Below are 25,879 nucleotides of genomic sequence, written 5' to 3'. Positions count from 1 at the left end.
GCAGCCTTGATGCCACGGTGATGGTCCCCCCCCCCCCAACTCCTCATGGGGGACCCTCACCTCTATCTAACCTGCCGTGGTCGGGTCTCGAACCCGGGTCTTGATGCACTCCCTCCCACCGCCACCGGGTCTCGAACCCACATCCTCCCCATCCCTTCCTGGGCACTGCTGGGGACCCCCTCATCCCCGGGGAACCCCTCGATCCCTTCCCGGCCTGTGCTGGGGTCCATCCCTGGTGACCCCCTTGTCCTCGCCGAGGGACCTCCCAACACATAGGATCTGCTGGAGACTCCCATGTCCTCTCCTGGGGAACCCCAATCTCCTTGCCAGGGGCCCCCCCCACACTCTTCCTGGGGGTCCCCAATCCCCAGGAGCCCCCCATCCTCTTCCCGCTGGCACCCCAGCTCTGAGTGGGGTGCAGGGAGGGGGGGGGTGTCCCCACCCTTCCCCAAGCCCCCCCATGCAGTGGGGTGGGTACCGGGGGTACCTGGCCACAATCACACACACACACACCCCCCAATCCCTGCAGCTGAGGACCCCAACCTGTGTCCTCCCACCTCCCGAGGGGGGCCGTGGCACCCACGGGGGGGCAGCTCTCACCCCTCTCCTCACCCCAGGACTGGCGTGAACCTGAGATGTCACCCACTGCCACCAGCACTTTCCCTGGACTGGGAGAACTGGGAAGCAATCGCCCGAAACACCTGCGATGCACTGGATGCCATCAGGGAAGCCCGAAGTCCCCGAGGTACCGCGGTGCTCCCAAAAATGGGGTTGAAAGCGAGTAGATGCCCGGGGTGACCCCGTTTTTCCCCACCGCCAGCCCCAGCTGCGGGGAAGGGACATCCCCCGGGGGTCCCAGCCTCTGGAGAGCGGGATGAAGCCGAGCTGGGATGGGGAAGGGCCAGAACCTCAAGAAAAATGGGATTTTTGGAGGCTGTGCGGATGGGAAATGGTGTTAACAGCCGCAGCAGCGAAGACCCAGACCCCTTGGAAAGCCCCAGCTCTCCTAGATGGGACAAACCTCCTCCATTTTTGTCCCCTTCTTCACCCAACCCCTTCCCACTCTTCTCCACCAGCTGCCCCCACCGTGGTTGGGTGTTCAAACCTCATGAGATGCCTCCAGCAGCCACCACGAAGTTTGTTGGAGCCAGGATGGCTACCTGCGTGGCCAACCTCGTCACCTTCCCCCCCTGGACATGGCCAAAATGTGGCTGCAGGTGAGCACGGGGACCATGGTGGTGGTCTTCACCCAGCCCACAGATGTGGTGAAATTGCATTTCCAAGCTGGTAGGGAGGGTCACCAGAGATGCCTACAGGACTATCGCCAAGCAGGGGGATGTCCGTGGGCTGTGGAGAGGTGGGTGCAGCTCCCAGGGACCACACTGGGATGGCTACCCCAGCTCCTCTGACCACTCTGGTCCACGCAGGAACGTCCCCCAACATCACCCACAGTGCTGTGGTGAACTGTGGTGAACTGGTGACCTACGATCTCATGAAGGACGTGCTGCTCAAATCCCACCTTCTCGAGGGGTGAGGCCCATGGCTCTGCTGTGGAAGCTGCAGCCAATTTCCATCCCAAGAATCTGCCTGGGGAGGGAGCCCCTGGGTTGCATCCCAAAATAATCCGGTCTCACAACCCTCCTGTGGCTCTTGCTGGGCAGGAAAATGTCTCCTGCCACGTCGCCTCTGCCTTCAGGGCCAGCTTCTGCGCCACTGTGGACATGGTGGAGATGAGGTACATGAACACCGCTCCAGGGCAGTATGGAAGCATCAGGAGATGTTCTATCACTCTGCTGAGAAACGAGGGGCTCAAGGCTTTCTACAAGGGGTGAGCAGGGGTTTGTCACCCTTTTCCAACCTCTTCCAAAATGCAGCCGCTTCTAGGGTGGAGGCACCATCACTCTGGGATGGGATGTGCTGACCCTGGCAGGTTCGTGTCCTTGTTCCTGCGACTAGGCTCCTGGAACATTGTGATGTTCATCACCTACGAGCAGCTGAAACAGGGCCTGGTGGCCACATGTGGCTGGCAGGAGGTCCCCTCCGAAGCCCGATGCTGGCGTCACCACCTTCCCAGCGGTGCCTTACTCACAGACACTGAAGGAGATCACATCTGCCAGCCCCAAGTCAAGGAGAAAGCTGTAGCGAGCGCAGCGAGACCTTGAGTAAATCCCGTGGTTGTTTCTTCCCTGGTTTTGGTCTTTCACTCACCACCCTGTGCACCCCCAAACCAGCGCTGTTCCCACGCGATAAGAGTACTCCAACCCCCGGCCCCCCCCAAAAGTCTCCATCACCTTCCGCATCTCCGTGGTGCCGCTGCTGCAGGATGGCAGCTACGGAGGAGAGTCCGGAAAACAAGGTGGATCCAAGTCCCAGGAGAAACAGCCTCAAGGGTACCGTGTTTTAGGGTGCTGGGAACAAGCTCTACCCGGTCACAGTACCGGTTCCGGAGCTTTATTGGTGGAAGGAGAACGGGAAGGTCGTTGTCCCCTAGGACAGAAGAGCGCTTTTCAAGAGCAATTTCTTGTCACGCGTGAGCTTCTTGGGAAAGCTGATGTTGAAGTATATGTGGAGGTCACCCTTGCGCCGGGGGTCCTGGAGCAGCGGCATCCCCTCCCCTGGCACCACTTTACAGTATTTGGGGCTGCAAAGCAAAGAAAGGGGCTGAGAACCCACCGGATGACCCCAACGTGGGGCCACCGTGCCAAGAGCTCCAACATGCAGAGCCCCACCACACTTCTGAGCAGGTTTCTTCGGGCAGGTTTGCTCCTCCAGCTTCAACCATAGAGTCATAGAATGGTTTGGGTTGGAAGGGACCTTAAAGATCATCGAGTCCAACCCCCTGCCATGGGCAGGGACACCTCCCACCAGACCAGGTTGCTCCAAGCCCCCTCCAACCTGGCCTTGAACCCCTCCAACCTGGCCTTGAACCCCTCCAGGGATGGGGCAGCCACAGCTTCTCAGGGAAACCTGGGCCAGGCTCTCACCACCCTCACAGCAAAGAAGTTCTTCCCCACATCTCATCTCAATCTCCCCTCTTTCAGTGTCAAACCCTTCCCCCTCCTCCTATGGCTCCCCTCCCTCATCAAGAGTCCCTCCCCAGCTTTCCTGGAGTCCCTTGAGGGACTGGAAGGGGCTCCAAGGTCTCCCCGGAGCCTTCTCTTCTCCAGGCTGAACCCCCCAACTCTCTCAGCCTGTCCTCACAGCAGAGGGGCTCCAGCCCTCCCAGCATCTCCGTGGCCTCCTCTGGCTCCGTTCCAACAGGTCCATGTCCTTCTTGTGGTGGGGGTCCCAGAGCTGGACACAGTATTCCAGGTGGGGTCTCACCAGAGTGGAGGAGAGGGGTAGAATCCCCTCCCTGGATCTGCTGGCCACACATCTCTTGATGCAGCCCAGGATGGTGTTGGCTTTCTGGGCTGCCAGTACACGTTGGCCTGCCCTCCTCTTCCAGCCCTGTGTCCCCAGGTTCCTTGCTCTGCAGGTGGTACCATCCAGCCCTCATCTCACTCCTGTCTTCCACCCCAACACACCAAGCCCTCTCCCTGCCCCTACCACCAGCAACAGCCCCCAACCAGGTGAGTAGCCCATGGTGGGCATCCTCCTCCTCCTCCTTCTGGCTGGGACCACCCTGTCCCAAACCTGCTGGAAAAGCTTTGGAAGCACCCCAGTCATTCAGGCAATGGGGACGTGCTTGGGAAGCACTGAGCTCTTGCCAAGGAGGAACAGGCCAACACTGAGGTTCCTCCCAAGCTCCCGTTCACCTCCGTGGCCATCAAGCTCTGCAGAAAGGCCTGGTCCGACCACTTGAGCCCACCAGCTCTTTGCCCCACAGCACTTACTCCACGATGTCGTCGATGGGGATGTTCAGCAGCCTCCCATCCAGCGTCCTCACCTCCACCGTGCAGCCGATCAGCGCCTGCAAGGCACGGAGCAGGACACGGAGCCGAATTTGCAGCCCCAAAGGGCAAACCTAAGCTGGGGTCGGCTCTGTCCCCTCACTTGGCTCTTTACCTTTCCCAAGGGGATGGTGGCGACGTAAATGAGGTTGTCGTCGGCTCTTTTAAACCTCGGGTGGAGTTTCTCTTGGACAACGAAGGTGATGTCAGCTGGAATGACATTTGGACCCTAAAAATTAAGGAAAAAAAATAATAAAGAAACCTGGAAATGGTTTGGTGTAACGCAAATGATTTTACGCAGGGAAAGGGGACACAAATGCTTGCCCCTTTGTTGCTGCTCTCAGCTGGCTACGGAAAAGGGAATGGTATTTTCTTCCTTTAAGAAAAAAAAAAAACAAAGGCTTTGATAAAAGACTCCTGCTAAGCCAAGGGAAATCAGACTGGGTTTCACAAAGGTGATGCCAGGCAGAAAACCACTCCTTTCAATAAGTTTTTATTTATCCTAAGGCAAATCCAGGCAGGAAGGGCTCCCTAGAGTGTTTCTGAGCATGGTGACACTGAATCACCCCGTTAGCCAAGCCACCAACTGCCCACAGCCCGCAGAAATGGGAAACCTGAAAAGAGTGTGAGGTCAGTCCCGAGGAAACCTGGCCTAGAACATCCCACCACCATCATTACCTGGTCTCCTTCCTTCTCAAAGGTGATCCTGGTGCCCTGCTTCCACCCTGGCTGCACGTCGATCGTCAGGATCTTGTCTCTGATAGTGCTCGTTTGACCATCTTTATTCATCACCTGAGGGGTGGAGGAAGGAATGAGAAGAGCTGGGTCCTGTCCGAAGAGGTGGGTCTGCAACCAGGTGGGAGCTCGGCTCTGCTCTGTCATCAGAGCAGCCAGCACCAGGCGCTGGTTCCATCCATGGCCGTGCTGAGCCCCGAGCTGGATCACGACCCTACGGTGCCAGACACACCCCACAGGTGGGGCAGGCAACCCTATGCAGCTTCCCAGTCTGTCGCAGGATCAGAGAATGGTTTGGGTGGAAAAGGACCTTTAAAGGTCATCTACTCCGTCTTCAACCAGATCAGGCTGCTCAAATCCCCGCCCATCCTGGCCTTGAATGTTTCTCGGGATGGGGCATCTACCACTTCTCTGGCCAACCTGGGCCACTGTCTCACCACCCTCAGCGTAAAAAAAAAATCTCATCTTTATATCTAGTCTGAATCCACCCTCCCTCACAGAAGGTTGGATGGTGGATTAGGTTGGAAGGGACCTTAAAGATCGTCCAGTTCCACTCCCCTGCCATGGGCAGGGACACCTCCCACCAGAGTAGGTTGCTCCAAGCCCCCTCCAACCTGGCCTTGAACCCCTCCAGGGATGGGGCAGCCGCAGCTTCTCAGGGCAACCTGGGCCAGGCTCTCACCACCCTCACAGCAAAGAAGTTCTTCCCCACATCTCAGCTCAATCTACCATCGTCTAGTTTGAAGCCATTACCCCTCATCCCCTCATTACCCCTCATCCTATCATTACTTGTAAAAAGTTTCTCTCCAGCTTTCTTGTAGGCCCCCTTCAGATACTGGAAAGTCATCATAAGGTCTCCCTGGAGCCTTCTCTTCTCCAGGCTGAAGCATTCCCTTTCCCAAGCCTGGAGAGGAAGGTACCGGTTTGGATCCTGCCGGCATTTGTGCTGGGTTTGGTTCACATCCCTCCCTGCAGCACAGACACGGTACCATGGGCTGCCAAGCCCCCTGAGTGGGACCAGCCCTAAAGCCTCAGGCCCTGCTACAAAAAACATCCTACACCGAAAGGAGAGTCCAGCCCAAAATTCCCCCCCTCTACCCCTCCTGTCCCTACCCTGCGGGAGATCTTGATCTTCTTGGTGCAGCCGTAGAACAGGTCTTCAAGGGAGAGGTAGAGATCCCACACAACTGGGGGGTCTTGTTTCATCGTTCCTCGTCCTTGCAGCCCTCCGAAGGGCAGGATCAACTCCGTGCCATCCTCGGCAAAAAACTCTGTGTGAGAGAGCAGAGTCGGGGGGGTCACCTCACTCAGATCAGAGGTTAGGGGGTACCCTGGGGTCTCCTTATCATGGAAGCTGAGCACCCCAAATATGGCACCCAAAAAACTCCCATCTGCTTCTGGGACCACCTTCCCCCTCCAGCTGAAATGTTTTTTCTCTGGGAGTGTTTTTATCTTGTTTACGTGTTTATGACAGTCTCGCCAACTTGACCCCTCTTTTTTTTTTTCTGGGAAGAGCTGGCAGCTTGAACAAACACCCCCAGGCCTCTTGCCCACCCGGGACTGGGGGAATTCAGGATCTAACCTCCAAGCACTGGGGATCAGCAGCACCAGAGGGACCTGAGAGCAGCTGGGCAGGGAAACATCCCCATAAAGCTTAAAGCTCAGAGGTGGTGGTGGCCACAGCATCACAGCAGCCACAGATGGGGCCCTGTGCCACCCCCAGAGTCCCCCCACCTACCCGCAAAGGGGTTGTCTCCACCAAAGAATTCCCTGAAGACTTTGTCAGGGTTGTTGTGAAACACGTAGCCTTCGGTCCAGGGGTTCTCACCGCCGAACTCCAAGGGAATGCCACCTTTCAGTCCCTCTTCTCCAAACTTGTCGTAGATGCCTTTCTTCATGGCTTAGGGAACAAGGAGGAGTCGGGAATGTCTCTCCCATGCTGAGGGAGAGCCTGAGATCCAGGCTTTGCTTGGGCGGATGCTGGAGGGGGGGGGGGGGGTTCCCCTGCAACCTTGAGAACAACACATTGGGATGGAAGCAGGAAGAAATGCCAGCAATCGGCCTGGCTGTGGGTCACAGAGCTGATGTCACCTCCCTGGGTATGCCAGCGACCGGTGGTTCAGACCTCAGCACGCCCCCAGCCAGAGCAGAGATGCTTCATCCCCTGTCCAGCCCCTCCTGCCTTTAAATTTCACAGAAGAGAAGTGTCTCCCCACTTACGGTCGCTGAGGACATCGTAGGCCTCCGCCAGCTGCTGAAACCTCTTCGGTGCCCAGGGTTCCTTGCATTTTAAAGGATGGTTCTTCAAGGCCAGTTTCCGATAGCTATGAAGGAGAAAGGAGGGGAGTGTCCAGCCTCGCAGCCAGCCCCGGGGTGCCAGGACAACCCCAATCCCAGGCTGCTCCCTCACAGCTTCTCCCAGCCCCTTTCACCCCCCTCAGGTCCCCGCTGTGGGGAGCTGCGGGGCAGCCGCAGACAGGGCCTCCCTCGCTTCCAACACCACCTCTCGCCCCCCTGGTCGCCCCCCAACACCCCGGCAGACCCCGGGGCTCCCCCCGCAAGGCCGAGGCCCCCCTCACGCCTTCTTGATGTCGGCGTCCGTGGCTCCGCGGCCCAGCTCCAGCACGGCGTAGTAGTCCTGCCCCATGGCGGCCCGCTCTCCCGTTGCTATGGACACGGCGTCGAGGGGCACTTCCGGTCTCCGCCGCGCGGGGCACTATGGGAGTTGTAGTTCTCCGAGCCCACATCCGGACTCCGGCCACCCCCAGTCAGGCCAAGCCACCGCTCCTTTCGTTATTTTATTATTAAAACAAGTTTCCTGTGGAAAAATCACTTTTCCACAGGGGTTTTATCAAAGCGGTTGCTTTATTTCAAGTCCACACTGTCATACAGGCGCCTTCATCACCCCCCGCCCTCACCCCCCAATATATTTTTATTACTCTTTTCCCCCGGAAACAGCAGTTTTTCTGCAGTGAAAAAAAAAAATTAAAAAAAATCGTTGCAACAGAAAATCCTCTCCAACACCTGGAAGCCACTCTCCAAATAAAAATCAAATTTGTGTTGCAGTAAGAAATATTAGCTGTATCCAGCTGTATACCTCCGTATACAGCCCGGTCATCACAACAGCTTCAGAAACTTCTATATACCTCAAAAAAAAAAAAGAAATAAAACAACCTTCTACATACACATCTCGAACACCCTGTACAGGAAAATAAGCTTGGAAGAGCTATTTCGACGCATCTCCCGGCTACTTGGCCCATCCGAACGCTTAAATGTCGGAAAGTTGGTATCTCCTCACTATCCCGTCTCTGCAGCACGTGTAAATTTGCTTCTCCCAAGAAGCCACCTGAAAAAGAGAGGGGAAAAGAGCAGCATTTAAGCACGGTATTTCCCAAGTGACAGTTAAAAAGTAAAATTCTCGGAGATCAGCTTTCCCTTTGGGCTTCGGCAAAGGGAAGAGGAGGTGATCGTCCCCTGCAGCAGCATTCCCAGGTTTTAAAGGCCGGTCTGAGGTTTCGCCAGGAGCAGGTTAAGGGCTCACAAAAGGGTTTTTCTCTCCAAATTGATAGAGAAAATTACTTTTCTCACAATTTTCTCACGTTTTGTTCACGCCAGCGTGTCGTACAGCTCAAATCCCAGCCTCTGTGTGATGCTGAGCGTTACCCTAGAGGGTGTGTGTTGATGGGGAGAGGGGGAACCGGACCACAGAGCTGGAACGGGTTAAAAACAAGAGCTAATTTCCACCAGCGATACCAGATTGGGAGCTCAGGGGAACCCAGGGCATCCTACCCGAGCTGTGCAGGCGCAGAGGGGTGTCTGGAAACACAACAGAAAGACCCACTTGCTGGTCTCGAGTCACACGGAATCACAGAATGATATGGGGTCGGAAGGGACCTCTGGAGATCATCTAGTCCAACCCCCTGCCAGAGCAGGGTCACCCAGAGCAGGTTGCACAGGAACGTGTCCAGGTGGGGTTTGAATGACTTCAGAGAAGGAGACTCCACCACCTCTCTGGGCAGCCTCTTCCAGGGCTCTGCCACCCTCACAGGAAAGAAGTTCCTCCTCATGTTGAGATGGAACTTCTTATGTTCAGGTTCGTGCCCGTTTCCTCTTGTCCTGTCCCTGGGCACCACTGAAAAAAGACTGGCCCCATCCTCCTGACACCCACCCTTTAAGTATTTATAGGTGTTGATCAGATCCCCCCTCAATCTTCTCTTCTCCAGACTAAAAAGACCCAAGTGCCTCAGCCTTTCCTCATCAGAGAGATGCTCCAGGCCCCTCAGCATCTTTGTAGCCCTCTGCTGTACCCTCTCCAGCAGTTCCCTGTCATTCTTGAACTGGGGAGCCCAGAACTGGTCCCAGTGCAGATGTGGCCTCCCCAGGGCAGAGCAGAGGGAGAGGATGACCTCCCTCCACCTGCTGGCCACACTCTTCCTGATGCCCCCCAGGATGCCATTGGCCTTCTTGGCCACAAGGGCACATTGCTGGCTCATGGTCATCCTACTGTCCACCAGGACTCCCAGGTCTTTCTCCTCAGAGCTGCTCTCCAGCAGGTCAGCCCCCAACCTATAATGGGTAATAGTCTGAGAACCTCACTAAGCCAAGTTTCCTGGTGACATACTTAACCCGGGCTCCAAGAAGACAGCAGACTTCCCTCTGAGGAGGGTCCACCCAGCATATTGGGCCCTCCATCCCCCTCAGGAAGGAGTCACCAACAACCATAACCCTTCTTTACCTCCTTGGGGGTGTGGTGGTGATCCGGGGTGTACACTTTTGCGACTGAGGAGGCATCTCTGATGTAGGTTGCATCTATTGTCTACATCCTCATCTACGTCCTCACTCGACTGGCCTTCCTCAACCAGAACCTCATATCTGTTCTTCAGAGGTACCAGGCGGGGGACCAGAGTCACCAGGGGACAAAAGAAAGCAGGCAGTTGGCCACTGCTTTTACCCCGATGATCCTCCGAGCATAATTAATTCACTTTTTTTTTTTTTTACAGAAACACAGTTCTACCAGAGCTACTCCAACAACCGAGCAGCTCCATTGCTCCAGTTTTGCTCCTGCACGATGGAGATAACACCAGCGTATACCACAGAGGATTTGTTTATGCAAAATATTAAGATTATTCAGGTAGGAAAAAAAACCAAACCAAGAAAGTCAACTGTGTGAAGGAACGTGTCGTGTGGGCTGCCAAATCCTGAGGCCATCACCTTTCCCTACACCCTTTATCTTGGGAGATACCCCATATTCCTTACCTTGTAGACGGGGTCACAGTCAGCTTCTGTGAGGTCGAGGACATAATCAAGGTCTTGCTGAACGATAAAGCAGGTCCCATCACCTACATGAGGAGAAAAGATACCGAGGAAAGAAGGAACATCAGCCAATTAGTGAAATAAGCCACGCTCTTAATTACAAACAGCACTAACTGGCCCATCAGAAACACCTGATCATGGGGTACGGAGCCCCCAGGAAGAGGGAAAAGCCCTGTGAGGATTCAGAGAGATGGGAAAGGGCTCTAATCATTGAGAGGCAACTTAGAGGAACACAGGAGAAAAAAAATCACAAGGCAAAAAGCAATCAATACAGCCCCTACTACACCAGTTTGCCGTGGACACTGCCCACCAGTCAGTGGATCATAGGATCATAGAATGGTTGAGGTTGGAAGGGACCTTTCAGATCACCAAGTCCAACCATCAACCCAACACTGACAAAACCACCACTAACCCATGTCCCTCAGCACCACGTCTGCCCGGCTTTTAGATACCTCCAGGGATGGGGACTCCACCACTGCCCTGGGCAGCCTCTGCCAAGGCTTGACAAACCTTTCGGGGAAGAAATTGTTCCCAATCTCCATCCTAAACCTCCCATGCCACAACTTGAGGTTGTTTCCTCCTGTCCCATGGCCTGTTCCTTGGGAGAAGAGACCGACCCCCCCCGGCTACACCCTCCTTTCAGGGAGTTGGAGAGAGCGAGAAGGTCTCCCCTCAGCCTCCTTTTCTCCAGGCTCAACACCCCCAGCTCCCTCAGCCGCTCCTCACAAGACTTGTGCTCCAGACTCCTCACCAGCTCCGGTGCCCTTCTCTGGACACGCTCCAGCCCCTCAATGTCTTTTTTGTGGTGAGGGGCCCAAAACCGGACCCAGCCCTCGAGGTGGGGCCTCACCAGTGCCCAGTCCAGATGAAAAATATGTAAGAGGTCGATACCCAAAGAGCACAAAACTTCTTGATTCAATATACAATTTCTACTGGCAGAACACAGCACTTGAGTTACCTTGGCTGGCAATAAATCCATCTCGGTACGGGAGCAGCGAAAGCACTGGTGCTCCTGATCTATGGATGACCTGGATTGGAGCGCTAGAATAAGAAGCAGAAAGAAGGGATGAGTATTATGGTCTATAGGCAAGAGCCCTTTCCAATGTCCAAACAAGAAAACGAGCTCACAGACAAAAGCTCGGAACTCATCCAGCACAAAAGACTCTTCAGATTTTGGTGCCAGCTCCTCCAGCCCCCACCCAGAAGCACCGCCTGGATGCTCTCCTGCTCAGAGCTCACCTTTGACGCTAATAAAAACCAATTTAGAGCAGGTCCTGCCCTCAGCGACAGCTCAGTTCCAGTCCTACACTGGAATGAGGATCAGGGTAAACGTTTGGATCCTACAAAGACACTAAGTCTCACCAGAGGAGGAGAAGAAAAGGGCTGTGCTTTTGGTGGCAGGAATACTGCTGTTAAGAAGTCTTCTGCTAAATCTATCTACATATATATATATAGATTATATATAATCACACAGATATTCATATATAATGTAATATGCACAGTACATGAACATTATTTTTTATATATATACATATATATATGCATCTAAAGCAATAATCTATGCGGTAAGGCTATGCCAAGAGCACCCCTAGTCACAGATCGAGACTGAAAAGCTTTTCAATAACTAAAAAAAACCACCACAGAGGCCATAGTCTTTGAGGTGGCAGTTTCCAGAGAACATCCCATTGGATCACCAACCTGAGCAGAAATATCCTCCCCGGTGCTCCCCAAGAGAAAGAAATGGCTGCGAGCGGCTCAGAAGAGAGCACTGTCTGCCACCACCCCCAATCTGCCTCTCTTTCCCAGCCCAAAAAAAAAACCTAGTTGCCATTGAAATACTTGCAGCCCCAGGCGCTCACTCACTTTGTGTTCCTCACATCCAGCTGATAAATGTTCCCATCCTGAGTCCCCGCTAGGATATAGGTACTCGAGAGGAATGCGCAGCAGTTGAACGCGTCAGATCCGACGAAGAGGAACACCTGAGAATACAGGAACAAAGGGAAGCGTCAGAGACTTCCAGGACATTGGACACCCAGGAGAAGGAAGCAATAATTTATTTCTACATCAGTGAATTCGCTTCCAACCCAGAGCTGGGTTAAGAACCCCTCAGCTCTGCTCCAAGACGTGCAGAACAGCGCTCCAGGATCAGTCTTGCCAAGTCAGCAGGGGCAGTGCCATCAGAGAACGCTCCTGGGTCTCCTTTGGAGAAGGGACGTGCCACACAGTGACCGACAAATCAATGCTGAGCTTGAGATTAATCTTCAGACACTCATGGAGCAGCGAGACCAAATCTGCATGGCAGGTTGGCAGAGACCACTCCTTCCTCCCAGAGTCACAATCATCGCTATGGAGGCTGTGAGCTTTTTCCAGGTGAGTCCTGGCCACCTCTGACCAGCCTTGGTGAGCGTTTTCTGTTCCACCCAAATTTTACTCACCACAAACAGTTCAATCTGCTACATCACCAGGAGCTCCTGTCCTACACCCAGCATGGTCCTGATAAGAACTTCAGTACCTGAGATCTACCACCTCCATCTCCCTTTGCCAAGAGGAGGGAGAAGGACTGGTGACCACCTGAGGTTCCCCCTTCACACGCAACTTAAAATACCCACCAGCAACTTTCCACCGTGGCTGCATGAGGCAGCCTGCAGATCCTGCTCTCACGATGACATCTACTGGCCACCGTGTAAATAGTCCTCCCCATACCTGGGTTAAATTAATGAGCAATTCTTAGTCCTCAAAGCACCACATACAAATCCAGCCAGTAGGAAGGAAAGAAAACATCCCTTTATTGTACCAGGTTTTAATCTCTTCTCCACAGAATACACATGGGGGAAAACACTGCAGGATAAAACCTCGGCCAAAGGCAGGCAGATCAGCCCTCCCCTGCTTCCAGCCTGGTTCTGTCCCTTCCTGTGCCACATGGTGAACCTCACCAGGGGAACAGAACGGCGCACTTCGCTCACAGAATCACAGAATTGTCTAGGTTGGAAGGGATCTTTAAGATCATCAAGTCCAACCATCAAACTAACTCTGATAAAACCCATCACTAAACCATGTCACTAAGCTCTATGTCAACACATCTTTTAAATCCCTCCAGGGATGGTGCCTCAACCACTTCACTGGGCAGCCCATTCCAAGGCTTAATAACCCCTTCAGTGTAAAAATTGTTCCAAATATCCATCCTAAACCTTCCCTGGCACAACTTGAGGCCACTTCCTCTTGTCCCATGGCCTGTTCCTTGGGAGAAGAGACCGACCCCTGCCTCTCCACCCCCTCCTTTCAAGGAGTTGGAGAGAGCGAGAAGGTCTCCCCTCAGCCTCCTTTTCTCCAGGCTCAACACCCCCAGCTCCCTCAGCCTTTCGTCATAAGACTTATTCTCCAATCTAGGTTAGTTTTAACCCAGCTCAATTCCTCAGCCCAGTGTCCTGCACAGCCGTGTGAACAGCAGCTCACAAACCAAGGAGATGCTGCAGCAGAAGGGATTAAGGCCTCAGACCCTATTTTATAGCAGCATCTCCGAGCACCTCTCCCAGGTAAGTATTTCCGATAGTCCCAGACTCCTTACCGGCTGCCTGCTCTGCAGTCCCACTCCTTGAAGCTTCTTGTCTTCTCGAGCCAGCAGCAGGATTTTCCCTTCTGTCCCAACTTCACGTTCACCTGACAAAAGGACAACAGTTAATTCCAGCAGTGGGTACGCAAAAAATCTTGATGGTACCAAAAACCTGACAGTTTGGATCACCCAATGCATTCCTCCATACCCTAAGACCCCAGATGCAGCAAGGCAGACCAGTAACCAAAGAGATTCCAGTTTTAAACTGCTTGATAAGGCTCAATTCCCCCCCAGGACTGATGTGCTCTATTCTGGTGACCCTAGTTCCCTTCCCCAGGTGGTAACAAGGGCACATGGCAGCCAGCATTCAGGATTATTGGTGACACATCCAAGCAGCTTGGGACAGGGGAATGAAGATGAATTTTAAGAGAAAGACCCTTACTGGGAGCTTTTTCAGGCGTGCCCAGGTTCAGCGAGTTGTCGGCAGCGCCCACGGCGATGCCGTTGACAGGAGAGCCGCAGTCAGCGATGACACCCAGGCAGGCGGATTTTCCACAGTCCCAGAGACGGGCAGTGCCGTCCCTAGAGCAGGAAAGGACATTTCTTCCCCGATCCACAATGGCAGTGTCCAAAATACCTGTGTCAGAGCAAAGGCCGAGTTCAGAAATACAGCACAGAAGGCAGACAGATAAAGCATCTCATTTTCCCCAAGGCAAACCCAACCACAAGCCCCAGGCCACTGTCCCCAGAGTGCCACCAGCCACACACGGCTAATTATGTGGGGTGCAACGTGGGGCAGGGAGCATCTAGAAAGTGATGTACGTGGAAGGCAGCAGCTCCCAGGAAACCATACAGAGCAGGAGCCACCACCTGGCACAAAGGCAAGATATTACCAATAACATGATGGGAAACGCCTTGCCTCAGACTGAGCCAGTACCACAGCTGCTGCTGAATTTCTACCTCCAAAATTAACCTCTAACTTGGGCAGAAAACAGTCCAGCCCAGCACTCTTAAAATATTGCCAAGTTTTAAGGATAATCCCCGAAGTTGTGTGGGGCAAGCAAACGATATCCACGTTATCCAGCTTCAGCAACATCAAAAGAGCAGTCTCTGCAGGTGCTAACATCCCCTAAATACTTCATTTCACTGTGGGATGTTGAGTCTAGACCCGAAAAATGACGCAGTGTGTTTTTTTGGAAGGGAACAGTCAGATGGTTAGAAGATTTAATTGATGCTTTCCCTGCAGAAGTGGTCATTAAACATGCCAAGCTCAAATGACAAGCCAAGCCAAGCCAAGCAAACTGACTGCAGCAGTTTGGGCTGGAGTTAGAAGCTGTGAATCGAATCAACTTCAGAATCATCGGGAACCAGCCAGCGTCGTTCTGACCCTGGCTCTCTTACAGAGCCTGCCGTGTTCCTGTTCACAGGACATTTCATAGAATCAGAGAATCATAGAATGGTTTGGGTTGGAAGGGACCTTAAAGATCATCCAGGTCCAACCCCCCTGCCCTGGGCAGGGACACCTCCCATCAGACCAGGTTGCTCAAAGCCCCATCCAACCTGGCCTTGAACCCCTCCAGGGATGGGGCAGCCACAGCTTCTCGGGGCAACCTGGGCCAGGGTCTCACCACCCTCACAGCAAAGAAGTTCTTCCCCACATCTCATCTCAATCTCCCCTCTTTCAAGGTCAAACCCTTCCCCCTCCTCCTATGGCTTCACTCCCTGATCAAGAGTCTCCCCCCATCTCCCCTGGAGCCCCTTTAGGGACTGGAAGGGGCTCGAAGATCTCCCCGGAGCCTTCTCTTCTCCAGGCTGAACCCCCCCAACTCTCTCAGCCTGTCCTCACAACAGAGGGGCTCCAGCCCTTACAGCATCTTCGTGGCCCTCCGCTGGACCCATTCCAACAGGTCCATGTCCCTCCTGTGTTGAGGACTCCAAAGCTGGACGCAGTACTCCAAAATTTGCAGCAGAGTACTTTGAATCCACACAAATAGATCACATGAGAACCACAGCAGGTTCAGCGCAAGACAAGTTTTCGAGTCAATCAAGTTTTTGGCAACCAGCCACAGGGCTTATTAACCTTTTCAATAAAGCCTTGCAGCCTGTGAGACAGGGAAAACAAGAGCCTGTAAAGAGCAATTAGTTGCTCAGGGAGGAGATAATTTGGGAGAGGGTTTGGGGGCATCTGACGCCACTTCCACAACTCACTTGGGCTTGTTCGTGATCATCCAAGTGTTCAAGTTGGCATCCCGTAGGAAACAACCACCAAATCATGACAAGACAGAACCACTGGCCACTGTGCTCTGGGTTGGGCGTAAACAGGAGTAAAACGGGAGCCTGGTTAAGCATTAGGGATAAATCCACACTGATTATTAATGAGGGGTTCTGGAAATAAAATCTTCTTTCCAGATACTAACAGAGGCTCTGTCTACAAATTGCTTCGATCACAGCTCTTGGGAACCTTTCTGAGTAGCTCATTTTCCATCCCTTGTAGTTCTTCTCTGGGATTGAATGTCAATTGGAGGAGTTCAAACCCCGGAGACAAGGAACAGCATTCAACTCGCCACGTAAGGTGGGCAGAGGATCCTCTACATGAGGACACACAGAGGGTGAAGAATTTACTCTCCTTTTCAGCAGCAGGACCATCAGCAAGGGCAGAGCTGAACATCTACCCTCAGCACAAGGGTGAACAAGCTTATTGCAGCCCCTCTTAAGAAATAATCACTTAAGTATCCTTGTAGCTGCTCTCACTGTGCCTTACTTTCAACAGCACGCATCCTCGAGACAGGTAACTGCCTCCCTGAGTTCAGCAAGTCCATAATAAACCGCTATATGCTTTACTGAGCAAGGAAATAAAAAAAAAAACCACCAAGGAAGAGGCTGTGGAGCAATTAAGGTGAGCAGGATGATCTGGGTGCAAGTTGTCTAATACAACTACCACCGATCTTTTTATTTGAGTTCCAGGAGCTGGAAAAAGATTCTCCGGATATCTAATACAAACACACAGCACAAAGTGCAGCAGGCTGGGGAGCGAACCCTCAGGTGCAGGGCAATTATACACATGGCAGATCAAGCATTTTAAAGGCTCTGTACCTCCTTTGTGACCTTTAAATGTTACTACGCAGCTGGCATCTTCCGCCGACCAGATCTTTAGCTGGGCATCCATTCCCCCACTCAGAACCACGAGGCCCGATGGGAAAAACCTGCAACAATTCACATCATACACATGGCCTTCCAATAGTCTCTGGAAAAACAAAGAACTACGTGCTAGTTCCGTTGTTAGGACCCTTGTGCCGAGCAGTTTTTGAGCTATGACACCGGAAAACTTGGCGTGACACTGGAAAACTTTCAGAGGGCAGAGGATTAAGCTCAAATCCTCTGGGTTTACGTTCCTGCAACAGATTTGTCTGAATTTGAGAGCTACCAGGTACACTTTGGGCTTCCCTCTGCCATTTGAGTAGCTAATTACAGAGCAAAGGCTACTGCATTTGTTTCTAATAGCAGGTTAAATGTCTTTAGCCTCTGCCAAACAAACAGGTCAAGCTCCCCAAGAAACACCTTAACTGGGAAGGCAGTTAGCCATGACCTGGTTAATCTATCACGGGAAGGAGTCCTTTTCCTCTTCTCTACACAGGAAGGAGTCCTTTTCCTCTTCTCTACTGCAGAAGAAATTCAGTGCTTGTACCACACAGATTAGGAGCTGCCAGTTCCCTTCTGCACTCTCGCTGTCATTCCTGCTGTCACTCCTAAGTACCCATCCTCATTTTCACCCCGGGACTCCTCTCCGGATTGCTGAGCATCGTTTCCCTCGGGAGAAGATTTGATTTAAAACCTCCTGGATGTCAAATTTCAATTAGGTTTTCGATCAAAAGTCAGATTCTTGCCTGCCCTAAACCGCGGCGTGTGGGCAGCCTGACCAAAGTCACGGCCGAATGATTTCAGTAACGTCACAGACAACGCACAACAAAGCTCTGGGTGCTCTTACTCTTATTTCTCCATTCGCAGCCTGCCAGATTTTCATGGTCCCATCTGTGCTGGTAGATACGCCAAGCCCTCCACCACTGGAAATATCAAGGCAGGTAATCTGCAGAAGGGTATAAAAAACACCAAATATTAGCTTTATGTGACCCTGTATATCGGTATTTCTGCTCAAGAGCCTACCTCTGTACTCGGGGAGACCTGCTAAGTACATCATTCACCGCTATTCTCTCCCCAAGGCATACTGTTGGACTCATGTACAACACCCCAAAGAGCTTCCACACTCCTAGCTAAACAGTTTTAGCCTGATAATATCCTAATATTTAAGCAAGGACTTCACAGGCTTTCTCGCCTCACTCTCTCAATATGTTTTATGAGATTAATTAAGCCCTTAAGAAATGAAAAACCAAGTTGATCCTGAAGAGTAGGCTTTTTCTAGAGGACAAAGGCAGCAAAAAAAGAAATTCTCTTCAATTTATCTGTTTACACAGATTGCTGCTTTCCTCCAAGAGCAAGCTGCTGATCCAGCCTGAGCCACAGCCAGGGCTCAGAAGAGCTCGGCGACTGGAACTTGGCACAAAGCACCCCAGGTTTCTTGTAGCTGCCACCAAATTTGACCAAGAAATTGTTATTCTCTGCCTGTGACTCTGCAGAGATCTGCAAAGCAGGGAGAAAGAGAAATGCTGAGTCAGAAGCCTGCACAGACAGCACTTGTATTTCAGGTTTACCCCAGGTGAAGCAGAAATCCGGATTTTTCTAGCCTGTTAATGACCAGAGAAGGGCAACGGAGCTGGTGAGGGGTCTGGAGCACAAGTCTTGTGAGGAGCGGCTGAGGGAGCTGGGGGTGTTCAGCCTGGAGAAAAGGAGGCTGAGGGGAGACCTTCTCGCTCTCTACAACTCCCTGAAAGGAGGGTGCAGCCAGGGGGAGTCGGTCTCTTCTCCCAAGGAACAGGCCATGGGACAAGAGAAAACGGCCTCAAGTTGCACCAAGGGAGGTTTAGGATGGAGATTGGGAACAATTTCTTCATGGAAAGGGTTATCAAGCCTTCGAAAAGGCTGCCCAGGGCAGTGGTGGAGTCCCCATCCCTGGAGGGATTTCAAAGCCGGGCAGACGTGGTGCTGAGGGACATGGGTCAGTGGTGGGTTTGTCAGTGTTGGGTTGATGGTTGGACTCAATGATCTGAAAGATCCTTTCCAACCTTGGCAATTCTATAATTCTGTAAGAAATCAAGCCAAGCTGTTCCACACTAGCCCGAGATAACTGGCCAGCCTGAGAGCATCCTGACTCACAAGAGATTGTTTGAGATATTTATGAAGCCAACGGCACAGCCTAAATTTCCTGAAGAACTGACTCAAATTTAGCTCCTTATGCAGGGAGGGTAACTCCTCACAGTCTGTCACACGAAGGTATTAACAACTCCCTCCTTTGCACAAACTCTGGGAGAGCTGAATACTTCTGAAAGAGACCAGATGTTGAGTTTGTAAAAGGGCAGCCTCTCCCATGGTGCCAGACATTATTGCTGCCTAAAACATCTCTCTGATGAGGAAAGGCTGAGGGACTTGGGGCTTTTTAGTCTGGAGAAGAGAAGGCTGAGGGGGGATCTGATCAACACCTATAAATACTTAAAGGGTGGGTGTCAGGAGGATGGGGCCAGTCTTTTTCCAGTGGTGCCCAGAGACAGGACAAGAGGTAATGGGCACAAACTTGAACATAAGAAGTTCCATCTAAACATGAGGAGGAACTTCTTTCCTGTGAGGGTGGCAGAGCCCTGGAAGAGGCTGCCCAGAGAGGTGGTGGAGTCTCCTTCTCTGGAGACATTCAAAACCTGCCTGGACACGTTCCTGTCCAACCTGCTCTGGGTGGATCTGCTCTGGCAGGGGGTTTGGACTAGATGATCTCCAGAGGTCCGCGCCAACCCCATAGCATTCTGTGATTCTGGAAAGGCAGATGGATTTTAGTTGTGCATGAAATAAGATAACAGTTATTCTAGCCTTGAAAGAAATTATTACATCTTCCAAGTGACAAAGATATTTCCAATACGGATTGCAGTGATGCTAAACAAGCTGAAAAAAAAAAACACCAATTATATAGATTTTGTTAGACCAAAGGTTAACACCAGTGTTGTATCCTGCAAAAAACAATAAAACCATCACAACTACATAGTGGAATAGCTGCTTTGCCTGTCAAGATTTGGATACTGGAGTCATGCTGTATTACCTCCAAAAGCTTCCTAATAATTGCATTTGCACTCTGTGGATTAGAAGAAAATATTACAGTGATAAAATCCACTGATAGAAATGAGAAATGCAGATCACAGTTCCCTCACCATTCCAATCCCACCATGACGAAGCACAGGTTTCTGGTCTTAACTTGTGCAGCCTTTCAGCGTGCTTGCAGGTCCCATCCACATAGTCAGGAATACAAGGGATGAGGGTGTTCACCTTCATCCCAGGCTTCAGATTAAATGCTTTTTCTGAAAAATTAACTATCCTCAAACAGGACAGGGCTTTGTCGATCCTCTTGCACGTGCTCAGCCTTAGCCAGCAGCCAGGTTGACGAGAGATGGATTTAGTACCATGTCCCCAGGGAAACCCAAAGATATGGTAACAGGTAGAAGCCTGAGATTTAAGGATGATGCCCTCAGGCAGACCAAGCACATAATAGACCTCCAGCTGTTTCCAGATGCTAAGGAGGACATCCTGTGGCATCCTATTGCTGCACCTGCATCAGCCAAGGCTTGGAAGGACAGGATATGCCAAACTTTTCAGTCATGACTTTTCCTATCCAAGCAAGAGTCAGACCAAACTGCTCTCCTGATAAGCTCTATCAGCTCAAATCAGAGCTAACTTTAACGGGGTACAGGATCAATACTCAACCTCCACGTGAAAAAAAGATATTGGGAATTAAAACAGGTAGTAGAATATTTAAATAAGATCACAAGGTAATGGTTTAGCCCCTACACAGCCATTAAGTAGATTTATTTACATATTGGTAATGTGAGAAATACATTGGTAACACGAGTGGTATTTTATATAACAAACCAATCTGTGGAAGTTTGCTCCCTACTTTAAAAAAAAATAAAAATAAAAGCCTGTGAAGGTCAATCAAGCAGGAACGAAAAGCCTCACTGACGTTTGACATCTCCCCAAACTTTCAAGAGGGGTATGTAAACAGGCAAGGCCAAGCACCAGCGCTCAGAACAAGAGGTAAAAAAGGATAACTGGAGCTTAGTCCACACCGGCTTTAAACTCATCTACATATTAATAGGTATTGCTTCAGCTGCTTTCCAGAGGAGAGATCTGCAGTGCAGCTGTAACCCATCACGCCCCTTTGACAGCAGCCTAAACACGCCCGCATTTCCATTTTGCTGCGCTTTGAATGTTGATTCCATTTATCACACAAAAGGGCAGCTGGGGACTCTTAAGCAGCACAAAGCTCAGAGAAGTGATTCACCTCTGTCTCCGGAGCTGCCTCACTGCCAAGCTCCCCTTAAAACAGCTCTAGAGATGCGGAATTGCCTTTACGTCAAAACGCATCTTGATTTATAGCGCTTTTGAGCCTCATTAATACACCCCGGCTTTTCAACTTTTCAGCATTTTTGGCTGGGTTTATCGCAATAATTTACTCAATAAATCATGAGACAAGTGTACTAAAACATCTCCAGGAGCCTTCAGGGGACTCCCTTTAGGGCAGCCGGCTCTACCTGCAGGCTACACACTCCCTCATTTCTTGGATCACTTCCACGTAGGGTTAAGCATTCAGCAAAAGCGCAGACTACTTTCCAGTAATGCCCAGTTACGCGCTTCTCTAGAGTGAAAAAATGAAACTTCAGGTCAAAGTCAGCCTTTCTGTATCACTGTTCAGTGAGGAGCTGTACTTGTAGCATCCCCACAGTGATGGGGTGCAATAAGAAAGAAGATTATTCAGCCAAATGAGCAGGACTGCTTTTAAAAAAGTGAGAATTTCATGCCATTTATTTATTTTTTAAACACAAGCTGCGCCTTTCTGGTCTCTGAATTCCCACGAGGTCAGGATGGGGCTTTGAGCAACCTGCTCTAGTGGAGGTATCCCTGCCCATGGCAAGGGGGTTGGAACAGGATGATCTTTAAGGTCCCTTCCAACCCAACCCATTCTATGATTCTATGAGTTTACACAACATTCAGTTCCCAGCCCCGTAAACAGAAATCCATACAGCAGATACCAAAAGACAGACAATTTCATTACATGGGAGCAAAGAGCCGCTATAAAGCGGGGATAGATTTGAACCAGACATGAAGATCTCGGTAACTGGAACCTCTTATTTTTATCTTAGTTTTTGACACACGAATTCACACATCTTATTCCTTTACCGGAAGGATCTGTCATGGGCCTGAAGTGAGCAGAAATTAGATCACTGTCAAGAAAACAGCCTAAATAATTTTAGAGATTATTTTTGGGGGGTAAACTTAACCATGATCGAGTTTCCTGAGTTTCTACGATCTATTTTATTACCTAGTTCACACACGAAGTCACGCTGCAGGTCACCCCTCAGAACAGGCACACAACAGTCAGAGACACACTGTGAAAGCTCAGTTGCTTCCAGTTATTTTCCACTCCTGTCACAATGTTACTTACACTTTTCTGATGAATTCTACAAAACGTTGTGTACGGGGCCAGGAACTTCGTGGACACATTTTCGTGAGGACAAGAAATGAGAATGCTTTTCTAAAGGAGGGAAGAGAGGGGGGAAAAGAATTAGAAGCGCTGTTAGTCCTACTGAAACACAGAGGCCACCAAGGCAGAACCTATGATCTGGACTCGGCGTGGTCTCTCACAGCCTGAAGACTGATGGAAGGTGCAGCATTGGGCTCGTCTCCCTTAAGCCTCCTCAAGATGCAGGCCCCGGGTGGCAAGTGATGGCCACTATGGCCTGGCCAGCCATGACACAGAACCCCAGCCCGACCATGGGATGCTACGGACCAGCTCCAGGGCACTGCACAGGTGGGTGGCCCAGAATAGCTGGATAGGACCACGTAGGTGACTGGGTGACAGCTTTAGGCTGCTATTTTGACTGGTATAAAAGCATCGCCCCTTCACACGTGGAAGGTGGTTACCGACCCCTGTTCCCCCCGAGCCCTGGCACCTTGGTGACTTCCCCAACCACGAAGCCCTCGGAGGCAGCGATGTCAGGGACGCCCTCGGTGCTGAGCCCGCGGCGGGTCAGGCTGCCGTACAGGGTCGGCTTCCCTGCAGGGAGAGAAGCCATCAGTTCAGCCGCCCCTCAGACCCCAGGCTCCTCCTCAGCTCACCTTCCCCTCACCCTCCCTTAAAGCACAGCCCCCCAAAACCGCCCTTGCCTTCTCCTAACTAACAGGGGTCCCCAACCTCCCTCAACCCCTTCTAACTCATGCCCCCCCACCCCAACCACCCTCAGCCTCTCATGAAGCACGAGGGGCCCCCCCACAACCACCCTCACCTGCTTCTAACCCACAGAGAACTCCCCCCAACCCACAAGGCCCCCCAACTTCCCTCAGCCCCTCCTAAACCACAAGGCATCTCCCCCCCCCCCAAACACCTTCACCTGCTCCTAACCCACAGGGCACCTCCCAACCACCCTCAGCCTCTGATAAACCAGACGGCCCCCCAAAAAGCCTTCCTCGCCTCCTCCTAACCCCCAGGGCACCCCTCCAGCCTCCCTCACCCCTCCTAATGCACAGGCACTCCCCAATACCCGTCATCTGTCCTAACACACAGCACACCCCCACCCCAAAAAAACCCACCTGTTATCTGTCCTAACCCACAGGGCCCCCTATAACGTCCCTCACTTCCTCCTTACTAGCAGGCCCCCCCAGCCGCCTTCACCCTCTCCTAAATCGCAGGGCCCCCTCGGGCCCACCTCCCTCCGAGGCCTCCTCAGGCCCCTCAGCACTCACCAGGGCTTCGGCAGCTCAGCCAGGCCTCACCCTCGTCCCTCCTGCGGATAGAAAGAACAGCGATGAGCGCGGGGCAGGGGAAGGGGAGCGGTGCCAGGGGAGGGGAACCAGGAGGGCCGTGCCCACCTCAGAGCCTGGCTCCAGTCGCTCTGGATCCGCAGCGTCGCCGCCATCTTGCCGGGGCATCGGCACCCACTTCCGCCTCCTTCCTTCCCGTCAGCCCCCGCGGGGAGGAAACGGAAGCGCGTCCTCCAATGAGAGCGCGCTCCCACCGTGACGTACCAACCCGGCAGTGCCCGTCCAGACGCCAGCCTTAAAGGGGCCGCGTTCAGCTGCTGGGCAGGTATGGGGGGCGAGGGGGGAGCTGGATACGGTATCGGGAGGGCGTGGAGGGTGCCGGGCACCTGTGGGTCGGGGTGAGATGCGTGGGGGAGGCGCTGGTCACCCATGGGAGGAACATGGAGGGTGCTAGGCACCCGTTTGGGGGGGCGGGGGGGGCAGGTAGGGGTTGGGGAGGGTGATAGGCATCCATGGCGGGGAGGGTGCATGGGGGTGGTGGGCACCCATGGGTGTGGGTAGGGCGCATGGGGGGGTTCTGGGCACCCATGGGTGGGGGTAAGGTGCGTGGGGGGGTTCTGGGCACCCATGGGTGGGGGTAAGGTGCGTGGGGGGGTTCTGAGCACCCATGGGTGGGGGTAAGGTGCATGGGGGTGGTGGACCCCCATGGGTGGGGCTAAGGCACATGGGGGGGTTCTGGGCACCCATGGGTGGGGGTAGGGCGCATGGGGGGGTTCTGGGCACCCATGGGTGGGGGACTTACATGAGGGGTGTGTGTGCTGAGCTTCTCCTGGGGGTGCATGGAGCATGTGGGGGCACCCACAGTGCCGTGGGAGGGGGCTGCAGAGGGTGATGAGCACCCATGGATGTATAGGGGGGGCACTGGGCAACCCTTGGGGGGTGCCCCCAAAAAAGGAGACCGTGACCCACACAGGGCTCTGGAGGGGGAAGGCAGCGCCCTGACTCCCTGCCGCCCTGCTCCAGCCCGGCTCGGCGATGGAGAGGCCCGGACATGCCTGGAAGCGTCAGTCGTTGTCGGAGAAGGAGGAAGATGAGGATGAGGAGGACCCGTTGGACGCCATGATCTCACGGACGGGTTGCGGGGCGCAGCACCGGGAGCTGCAGGAGTGCATGGCGGCGCGGCAGGACTGGCGGCACTGCCAACCCCAAGTCCGGGCTTTCGGGGAATGTATGGCCCGGCGGCAGCGGCCCCAGGAACCGCCACGGGCGTCCGGCTCCCACCAAGCCCAGCCCGCACCCACCGGGGACTGAAAGCACACCGGGAACATCCTCCCCCCCCTCGCTCCCGGCCAGCCCACCATCGGCACCCCAGGAATGGGGCGGCTGCACCGTTTGGCCCCTTTTTGTGGTTTTTTTTGGTTTTTTGTTTGTTTTTTTTTTTTATTCCGTGGGGTGGTAAATCCACGCGACGTTGTTGGGAAATTAAATCCGGTGGCGTTGTTTTTCCTGGTCAAAATCCTCGTCTCCATCTGCGCCACCGTCGTTAACTGGGGGCTCAGTGGGGACAATTGTGGGGTGAGATGGGGATTTCCGGCCCCAAAATGTCCCAAACCGGGAGCATTCACAGAATTGCAGAATCTTCTTGGTTGGAAGGGACCTTTGAGATCATCGAGTCCAACCGCAAAAAGACCAAAAAAAACCCAAAAACCACACCAAAACCAAAACCCACACAAAACAAACACCCACGACCCCACACCCACCCACAACCAGACGCAACCCAACAATCTGGAGGTCTGCAGGTCTGGAGCCCTCAATATAGAAAGGACATGGACCTGATGGAGCGGTGTTACGGTTTGAGAGAACCCATAACAATCTATTGTCGTTAGACAATTATTCTATCACCCGATGACCCCTCCCCACCCGGAAAGGGGAATCGGGGAACACAAAGAAAACACAAGGGTTGAAGTATAAATAGATTTAATAGACTAAGACTAAATAATTAACAATAATACTAAAGAACCAGTATTAATCCCAATACTGATATAAGATATACAGGAATTATACTCAGCCATCTATATCAGTAGGAAGCTGTGCGCTCCCAGCAGCGGATAACGAGTATCAGACACTGGGAGCGCAATGGCTTCAGGAGGAAGGGAAGGCCTCAAGGCTCTGGCACCGGGGCAAGGAGTTGTCTGGACCCGTCGCCATCAGGGAGAGAGCCCGCTACGCAGCAAACTTTTCTAATTTATATTGGATGTGACGTTCCTGGTATGAAATACTCCTGTTGGCCAGCCTGGGTCAAATGCCCAGGCCTCGCTCCTCCTCATCCCTGCACCTGGCAAGGCTCGAAAACACTAAAACCTTGAATCCCACAGAGCCTGGCTGGCTGTAAAGTAAATATTTTCACAAATTCAGACACTAGAGTCTTCTAAAAGTGTAATTTTCCCCAGCGTTAGAAGAAAAGTTAGTCCTGTGTCTC

At 52.6% G+C, this 25,879-nt stretch overlaps 4 protein-coding genes across 5 annotated transcripts; 2 read left to right on the top strand and 2 right to left on the bottom strand.

Moving 5' to 3' along the window:
* Nucleotides 1–1,196: 1,196 nt before the first annotated feature.
* Nucleotides 1,197–2,162, top strand: LOC141466374 (dicarboxylate carrier UCP2-like). The gene is given in 5 exon segments (XM_074150274.1): nucleotides 1,197–1,291; nucleotides 1,293–1,357; nucleotides 1,428–1,524; nucleotides 1,658–1,828; nucleotides 1,931–2,162. Coding segments are annotated over 5 exon segments (660 nt in total).
* Nucleotides 2,163–2,184: 22 nt separating this feature from the next.
* DNAJB13 (DnaJ heat shock protein family (Hsp40) member B13) lies at nucleotides 2,185–7,283 on the bottom strand. 2 transcript variants are annotated; one of them, XM_074145108.1, is made up of 9 exons: nucleotides 7,208–7,275; nucleotides 6,849–6,952; nucleotides 6,367–6,528; nucleotides 5,742–5,899; nucleotides 4,572–4,685; nucleotides 4,009–4,122; nucleotides 3,837–3,913; nucleotides 3,637–3,639; nucleotides 2,488–2,641 (listed from the first exon to the last, which is right to left on the bottom strand). In XM_074145108.1, exons 1-9 carry the CDS (start codon nucleotides 7,273–7,275, stop codon nucleotides 2,488–2,490), a joined length of 954 nt encoding a protein of 317 aa, XP_074001209.1. The 2 variants fall into 2 exon arrangements, with proteins under 2 accessions (XP_074001217.1, XP_074001209.1); XM_074145116.1 differs by lacking the exon at nucleotides 3,637–3,639 and having other exon boundaries at nucleotides 2,185–2,641; nucleotides 7,208–7,283.
* Nucleotides 7,284–7,478: 195 nt separating this feature from the next.
* On the bottom strand, nucleotides 7,479–23,581 carry PAAF1 (proteasomal ATPase associated factor 1). The gene is made up of 12 exons (XM_074148694.1): nucleotides 23,509–23,581; nucleotides 23,383–23,423; nucleotides 22,593–22,696; nucleotides 22,085–22,174; nucleotides 17,477–17,575; nucleotides 16,585–16,735; nucleotides 13,934–14,128; nucleotides 13,507–13,598; nucleotides 11,805–11,920; nucleotides 10,900–10,982; nucleotides 9,885–9,967; nucleotides 7,479–7,974 (listed from the first exon to the last, which is right to left on the bottom strand). Exons 1-12 carry the CDS (start codon nucleotides 23,553–23,555, stop codon nucleotides 7,897–7,899), a joined length of 1,179 nt encoding a protein of 392 aa, XP_074004795.1. The 5' UTR covers nucleotides 23,556–23,581; the 3' UTR covers nucleotides 7,479–7,896.
* Nucleotides 23,582–24,435: 854 nt separating this feature from the next.
* Nucleotides 24,436–24,711, top strand: COA4 (cytochrome c oxidase assembly factor 4 homolog). Its single transcript, XM_074158523.1, has one exon. The coding sequence runs from the start codon at nucleotides 24,436–24,438 to the stop codon at nucleotides 24,709–24,711; it is 276 nt and encodes a 91-aa protein (XP_074014624.1).
* The last annotated feature ends 1,168 nt before the right edge of the window (nucleotides 24,712–25,879 follow it).

Source organism: Numenius arquata, chromosome 1 (genome assembly GCF_964106895.1).
Source record: "Numenius arquata chromosome 1, bNumArq3.hap1.1, whole genome shotgun sequence".
In the NCBI taxonomy this organism is placed as follows: domain Eukaryota; kingdom Metazoa; phylum Chordata; class Aves; order Charadriiformes; family Scolopacidae; genus Numenius; species Numenius arquata.
The sequence above is the reverse complement of the archived record's forward strand: the minus strand, read 5'-3'. Positions and strand labels throughout refer to the sequence as shown.